The sequence below is a fragment of the Salvia splendens genome, chromosome 20 (assembly GCF_004379255.2).
Source record: "Salvia splendens isolate huo1 chromosome 20, SspV2, whole genome shotgun sequence".
NCBI lineage: Eukaryota > Viridiplantae > Streptophyta > Magnoliopsida > Lamiales > Lamiaceae > Salvia > Salvia splendens.
This window is the reverse complement of record NC_056051.1, coordinates 17,449,171-17,456,779: the sequence shown is the minus strand read 5'-3', so window position 1 is coordinate 17,456,779 and position 7,609 is coordinate 17,449,171. Positions and strand designations below refer to the sequence as shown.

The 7,609-nt window shown below is 47.2% G+C and overlaps 1 protein-coding gene and 1 long non-coding RNA gene across 2 annotated transcripts; one reads left to right on the top strand and one right to left on the bottom strand.

The window, feature by feature from the left end:
- The first annotated feature begins 281 nt into the window (after window positions 1–281).
- Window positions 282–3,162, top strand: LOC121781576. The gene is made up of 3 exons (XM_042179298.1): window positions 282–2,150; window positions 2,229–2,560; window positions 3,153–3,162. Exons 1-3 carry the CDS (start codon window positions 282–284, stop codon window positions 3,160–3,162), a joined length of 2,211 nt encoding a protein of 736 aa, XP_042035232.1.
- A 1,770-nt stretch (window positions 3,163–4,932) lies between these two features.
- Window positions 4,933–5,494, bottom strand: LOC121781828. Its single transcript, XR_006046191.1, has 2 exons — window positions 5,326–5,494; window positions 4,933–5,209 (listed from the first exon to the last, which is right to left on the bottom strand). It is a non-coding gene; the product is annotated as an uncharacterized LOC121781828 (long non-coding RNA).
- Between the last annotated feature and the right edge of the window lie 2,115 nt (window positions 5,495–7,609).

Here is a 7,609-nt window from a genome sequence, read left to right as displayed (position 1 = left end):
CGGTCAGACGGGTCATAGCCGTGCTAGCGTAGTAGATTAGTTTCCTTTCTTTTGTAGAACTTCGATGATGTCATATGTAAAAGATATTAAGACCTCGCGAGAGGCAATTTTCCACTCTATGATGAATGCATATGACGTTGCACAAATTATGGCTCCTATTGATTTATTTTAAGTATATGCATGAAAGAAAATGCATAAGATATGAAATGAATCCTAAAGAGATACACACTTTGTTATTGAAGAAAGTGAATAACTAGTACTAACATCACTTTATAAACAGAATGCCTCCCAGAAGACAGGCAGGCAGACCAAGAAGGTACGCGCAAGTACCAGGGAATGTACCCCGGAGAAATCAAGCTGGGGAAGCAGGTGCACAACCGCCACCTCCTCCACCACCGCCTCCTGCAGTGCCGGAGAGGCGAGTGGAAGAAACATTTCTCAAACAGAATCCACCTGTCTTCAACGGTTTGGGGAATCCTGCTGCAGCAGAGACCTGGGTACGTGCGATCGAGCGCATCTTTGATTTTCTTCGGTGCACCGACAGAGAGCGACTCTCATGTGTGAAGTTTCAGCTGGTTGAGTCCGCCGACTTCTGGTGGGAAGCTAGGCGAAAGGTTATGACTCGCGAACAGTTGGAGCACCTGACCTGGGAGGAGTTTAAGAATGAGCTGTACGGCAAGTACATCCCCAAGAGCTACCGCAAGGCCAAAGAGGTGGAGTTTTACAGTTTGAAACAGGGAAAGATGACAGTGACCGAGTACGATAGGTTATTCTGTGACATGTCACGCTATGCGCCTGAACTAGTAGACACGGACGAGAAAATGGCCGAAAAGTTTTGTACTGGCCTGAGATCGGAAATAAGAATGGCTCTGGCCAGTCATGGAGGTCTGTCTTATGTCGAGTCATTGGGCCGGGCCCTGGACATTGAGGCAGCTATGCCCAAAGAGAGGCCGACGACACATGTCACCACTGCTCCACCGCCGCCACAGCAGCGGTTCCCTCGAGAAAAGAGGAAATGGGAAGGAGACCGAGTCCCGACTGATGCTAAGCAACCACAGTTTGCCCCTAAGCCACAGCAGAACCGTTGGTACCAAACTGCCCCGACTCCAGCTGCGGAGCGCGGAGCCCAGGCACCTCTATGTGCGAGATGCTCGAAGAGACATGACGGCGAGTGTAAGGCCGGGATTGGTGGATGTTTCCACTGCGGGCAGAAGGGACATTTTGCCAGAAACTGCCCGAGCAAGGCGACTGGAATGGGAGGACAGCGTCCGCAACTGCGGGCACTCCAGGTTGAACCAAGGAGAGAGAAGGCGATGCTCCCTGCACCACGTCCTCAGCGACAGCTACGCCCGAGACTTCCCCCACAGGCAAGAGCCTTCGCACTGCAGCAGAAGCAGGCCAGGGCCGAGGAAGGGAAACGGGAGCAAGGCAATTTGGCAGGTATGGGAACTCTCCTCAACGTACCAATCGCCCTTTTGTTTGATACCGGTGCATCACACTCCTTTATATCAACATCTTGTGTGGATACTTTGAACTTGCCTACGGACGTGATGGAACATAGTATGAGGGTGTCCTCACCCGTAGGAGGCCTGATAGATGTCACACGAACGTGCTCAAACATAAAATTTTCCATGGGAAACCTGAACCTAGTAGCTCATAACTTACATGTGATGTTGATGTGGAGCGTCGACATTATACTAGGAATGGATTGGTTAGCCGAGAACTACGCCACAATCCGTTGTAAGGAGAGACAGATAGCGCTACAATACCCTGGGACAGAACCCGTAATGTTTCATGGGATCTCCATGAGGAAACGAAAATCGATTATTTCTGCCCTGCAAGCAACAACCATGATGAGGAAAGGATGCCCTGCATACCTCGTCTTTTTGAACGAAGAAGAGAAAAAGGACAAGAAAATTGAGGACGTGGCAATAGTACGAGAATATCCTGATGTATTCCCAGAAAAGCTACCAGGCTTGCCACCAAACAGGCAATTGGAGTTCAGCATCGATCTGGAACCAGGATCAGCTCCAATATCAAAGGCGCCTTACAGAATGGCACCAAGGGAATTAGAGGAACTCAAAATGCAATTACAGGAACTACTAGACCTGGGCTTCATTCGACCCAGTGTGTCGCCGTGGGGCGCACCAGTACTTTTTGTAAAGAAGAAAGATGGCACCTTAAGGATGTGTATCGACTATCGAGAGCTGAACAAAATAACCCTCAAGAACAAGTATCCTTTACCGAGAATCGACGACCTCTTCGATCAGCTGCAAGGAGCTGGAGTGTTCTCGAAGATGGATTTGAGATCGGGTTATCACCAGTTGAGAGTTCGACAAGACGATATACCAAAGACTGCGTTCCGCACCAGATATGGCCATTATGAATTTACGGTAATGCCTTTTGGGCTTACCAATGCTCCAGCTGTGTTCATGGACCTAATGAACCGCGTGTTCCACCCGTACCTGGACAAGTTCGTTCTGGTCTTCATAGATGATGTGCTCATCTATTCGAAGAACGAAAAGGAACACGAGGAACATTTGAGAGCCACCTTGGAAACGTTAAGAGCCGAGAAACTCTATGCTAAGTTCAGCAAGTGTGAGTTCTGGCTCAATGAAGTGAATTTCCTTGGACACATAGTGACAGCAGAAGGGATCCGAGTAGACCCCGCTAAAGTTGAAGCCGTGCAACGTTGGCAGTCACCAGCAACGCCCAATGAAATTCGAAGTTTCCTAGGACTGGCAGGATACTACCGAAGATTCATTGAGGGGTTTTCTAAAATAGCAAGGCCGATGACTCAACAACTCAAGAAAGGAGTTAAAGTCAACTGGACCCCAGAATGTGAAGCAAGTTTCCAATTGCTTAAGGAAAAGTTGACCACAGCGCCGGTGCTAGCCGTACCAGAGGCGGGAGTCGACTATGTGGTGTATACAGATGCATCGAAGGTCGGACTCGGGTGCGTGCTGATGCAGAGGGGTAAGGTGATAGCATATGCGTCACGCCAATTGAGGCCGCACGAGTTGAACTATCCGACGCACGATCTGGAATTAGCAGCAGTGGTCTATGCGCTGAAGATTTGGAGACATCACCTCTACGGAGTTCGGTGTGAGATCTTCACAGATCATAAGAGTCTCAAATACTTTTTCGAACAGAAAGATCTGAATATGAGACAGCGCAGATGGCTGGAACTAGTCAAGGACTACGACTGTGGTATAAACTACCACCCAGGCAAAGCCAATGTAGTAGCAGATGCTTTGAGCAGAAAGACAGCGCCTCAAGCAGCTGTTTTCCTCACACAAGAGGAAGAGCTTATCCGGGAATTCGCCAAGATGCGGCTGGAAATAGTAAGAGCCCCGGAGACAGTGGACAGCAGAATATCCACCTTGGTCATAGAACCAGATTTAAGAGCCAGAATTGTGGAAGCCCAGAGAGACGATGACGCTCTAGAAAAGATCCGTCTCAGAGTAAGGACGGGAAAAGGGGAATACTACCACGAAGAGGCGGATAATGCTCTCACTTTCAAAGGGAGATTATGCGTACCCAATAAGGAGACACTCAGAAATGAGATCATGAGTGAAGCTCATGAGACACCCTATACTGCCCATCCTGGAAGTACGAAGATGTATCAGGACTTGAAGAAGCAATTTTGGTGGGATGGCATGAAGAGAAGCATAGCGTCATTTGTGGAAAAATGCCTGGCTTGTCAGCAAGTGAAAGCTTTGCATCAACGACCCTATGGAAAGTTGCAGCCTCTCGAGATTCCAGAATGGAAATGGGAGCATATAGCAATGGATTTTGTGACAGGATTGCCAAAATCACAACGGGGAAACACGGCCATCTGGGTTGTAATCGATCGCCTCACCAAAAGTGCTCATTTCATACCAATTCGTATCACATACGGTTCAGACAAGTTGGCACAGATTTACGTGCGAGAGATCGTACGTTTACATGGTGTCCCAGTAACGATCACCTCAGATCGAGATTCAAAATTTACTTCTAGATTTTGGATAAGCCTACAGCGAGAGTTAGGCACTCAGCTGAATTTCAGCACAGCGTTCCATCCACAGACGGACGGACAGTCCGAAAGGACGATCCAGACATTGGAAGATATGTTAAGAGCTGTAGTGCTCGACCGTGGAGTGAGCTGGGAGTCAGTACTTCCACTTATAGAGTTCGCCTACAATAACAGTTACCAGGCAACTATTGACATGGCTCCATACGAGGCATTATATGGGAAAAAGTGCAGATCACCACTTTACTGGGATGAAGTTGGTGAGAGAAGGATTCTCGGACCGGACTCGGTAGAGGAAATGATAGAAATTGTCCGACAAATCCGAGGGAGAATCAAGGAAGCTCAAGATAGACAGAAATCCTATGCAGATGCTCGCAGAACGGATTTACAGTTCAAGACAGGAGACAAGGTCTTTCTGAAAATATCCCCATCGAAAGGGATAACCAGATTTGGCGTCAAGGGCAAGCTGAAACCGCGTTTTATCGGACCTTATGAGATCCTAGGAACAGTCGGCCCTGTGGCGTACAGATTAGCGCTCCCGCCAAGTTTCGGGAATGTTCACAATGTGTTTCATGTATCACAGTTGAGAAAGTACGTGTTTGACCCCAAACACATAGTGCACCAAGAAGAAATGGTGTTAGAACCAGATTTGAGCTATGAAGAAAAGCCAGAAGCAATTCTGGACAGAAAAGTTAAAGAGTTGAGAAATAAGAATATTGTAACAGTGAAAGTCCTATGGAAGCATCACGGCCGCGAGGAGGCGACGTGGGAGCTCGAGGACCAGATGAAAGAGAAGTACCCACAGCTTTTTACCTAACTGAGACAAAATTTCGGGACGAAATTTTTGTTAAGGGGGGTAGAATGTAATAGCCGAGACTTAGATTTCTCGGGAATTATGAAATAAAATACTAGAACTTTTATTGACGAATGAAAGAGTATTTTTATTTCTTGAATAAGGGTACAAGTACAACTTCAGAAATTTCAAAGCCACCAAATTTCAAGTGTTTGGAATTAAATACACACCAATAAACTTTTACATGTTAAGAAAAAGAGAGAATTTCAAATAGAAACCCTATCTCTTTACAAATGAAACTACTAGCTTCGGGCCCTTCTTCTAGCATGGTTTCGGCCCAGTTTCCGATGGCCCGTTGGGCTGAACAGACGAGACAGCAACCGAGAAGAGTCAGCCTCTTGTCCCTGCCAGAAAACAACAAGATAAACAAGAGGTTACATAAGACACTAAAGCTTTTAGTTGGCAAAGTAAGCAAGGATAAGGAACAAACCTACTTTGAGCTTTGAAGACCAAAACTTACCGAAAAAAAAAAGAAAGGTAAGAGGTTGCTTTATCCCTGCACTCCACGGCTCACACCAGCCAAACGAGCAGCCACCAAGCACGGCAGTTCGGCACCGAGTTCGGCAGTTCGCCACCAAGCACGGCAGTTCGGCACCGAGCTCGGCAGTTCGCCACCAAGCACGGCAGTTCGGCACCGAGTTCGGCAGTTCGCCACCAAGCACGGCAGTTCGGCACCGAGCTCGGCAGTTCGGCACCAAGCTCGGCAACTCCGTGATCTGGAGAGAAAGATCAAAACATGAAGAAGAGCTCGGCTGTTATGACAACTCGTTTCAACAGCCGTTAGATCTCCTCAATCGTTTACAGAGACAACAAGAGAAGTGTATTAAGAAAGGGAAGGGGAAACAATACCTTGCAGAAATGTGAGTGAGTGTTGGACCGAAAGAAGCAAACTCCAGCCAGCAGGCTCCCCTCCAGCTAATACTCTGCAAAGCTGCAGATAACAGCCCTTGCTTTCCCTACCCAAACCGGTTATAGTCCGGAAATCAGCCCCCACAGTGCCACCTCTAGTGTGCACCTGCAAAAGAAGACAAAATTCATGAATGAATCAGAGTACAAGGCAGCACAAAATACCAAAATCAGTTAAAGAATGCTGCAAGGTCAGCCAAGTACCTCAGTCATTGTGCAGCTTTCAGTTACAAGCTGTGCATAAATATGCCAATCTCCTCCTCAGTTCCATTCCCCACCACACAACAAACTAGTTACTAAACGGAGCAGCAAGCGGAGGAGCAAGAGAGGTCAAGACCAAGGAAGGGAGTAGCTTAGCAAGTTCAGCGGAGTTACAAGGGAAAGGTAACACCCATCAGCTTAAATCTCAAGTTTAATGGCATCATTCGAGCATGATAGAAACAAAACATGGAAACGATTTATGATAACATGAGAATCTGAGAAATCAGTAAACCTCCCTTGCACATACCCCAGCCTCATTAGGATGCATGTCTAGGGTAGTGTAGCACTTTTGAGACTGGAGGAAAGGAACCATGGAATGGTGTCTTCCACACAGAATCAGTCACATAGAAGCACAACCACATTGCTTTTCAAACGCGAACTAGGACTAGACTATGACAAGAGAAAGAAGATAACTAGTAGGAACTTAGCTTCGGCGAGGCGACTGCCTGATTTAACGGCGCACTGCTACGAGGGTCTCCGCAGCGGCAGAACCGCCGTCTGCGTGTCACCCCTAAGCCGAGGTGTCCAGCGTCGCCGAAGGGAGGAAGATGGAGGCGACGGCAGCGTGGACCGAGGGATGCCGCTGAAGGACGGAGAATACGACGTCTTCCCTCCACGGGTGACCCCTCCGCGAACAAAACGTCGTCAAGATTGCCCGTACAAGGTTATGCCTCAAAGGGGGAAGAGATGGTGGGTAGTGGGTCGCCGGTTAGACAGCGACGAGTCCTCCACCTCCCCAGGTTTCCGAATTTTAGACCCCTTCTTGCCGAGTAGGAGACAGAGGGTGGGAGCGGTCGTGCGATGCGGAGAGGAACGGAATAGAAATGGGCTGACTCCGGTTCCTCACACGCCGGCGAGGAGCGCTGAAGGTGGCGGGGTGCGAAATCGCCGAGAGGAAGGAGAGAAAGGGGGCTAGGGTTCCTCATTTTCAATTTGGGGATTTTTGAGAAATGAGAGAGAGAGAGTGACGATGGTTGGTGAAGGGGGTATTTGGGCCTTTTCCACTATTCATCACTTGGGCCTGGAATTAATTAAGCTGGGCCAGATTAAATGAGAAGAAGAAAAGAATTGGGCCAATTAGTTAAGCTGGACCGAAAATGCTTAATGAAATAATACCTTGGCCCAGATTAAGTAAACTCCTTGCTGGACTTAAGAAATTAGTTCTCGGTTTAATACTTTTAGTGAAGAGCCTCTTTTCAAGTATAATGGAAATTATTTCCTAAGCCACGGAAGAAAAGAACTTATAAGCCGTGAGTGAAATAAAGGCCAGTGAATAATTAAGGCGGACTATAATAGTCACAGAAAGTATTTCTTAAATACTTAAGATAATCCGAGAATTCTAATACCGAACGGGTCAGCCGGTTACAGAACAAATTAAATCACCGATTTAAAGATTTAAGACTTCTAATTTTAGAAGGCAGAAATTAAAATAATAAGCACACGCTTAGGCATGCATTCATGCAAGATTTTTGAGGTCTAATTTAAATATATTAATTTTGTAAAGGAACGTCGTCGTTCGACGCATAATCTCAGAACAGGGGAAAGCACCTATTTTGCAAGAGTTAAGCAATTGAGGT

Excerpts from the sequence above, each read along its gene's own strand:
- LOC121781576 (XM_042179298.1), top strand. The coding sequence starts at position 282 with ATGCCTCCCAGAAGACAGGCAGGCAGACCAAGAAGGTACGCGCAAGTA. Across the intron at positions 2,151-2,228 it reads TGTCGCCGTGGGGCGCACCA|AACAAGTATCCTTTACCGAG; the intron begins GTACTTTTTGTA and ends ATAACCCTCAAG.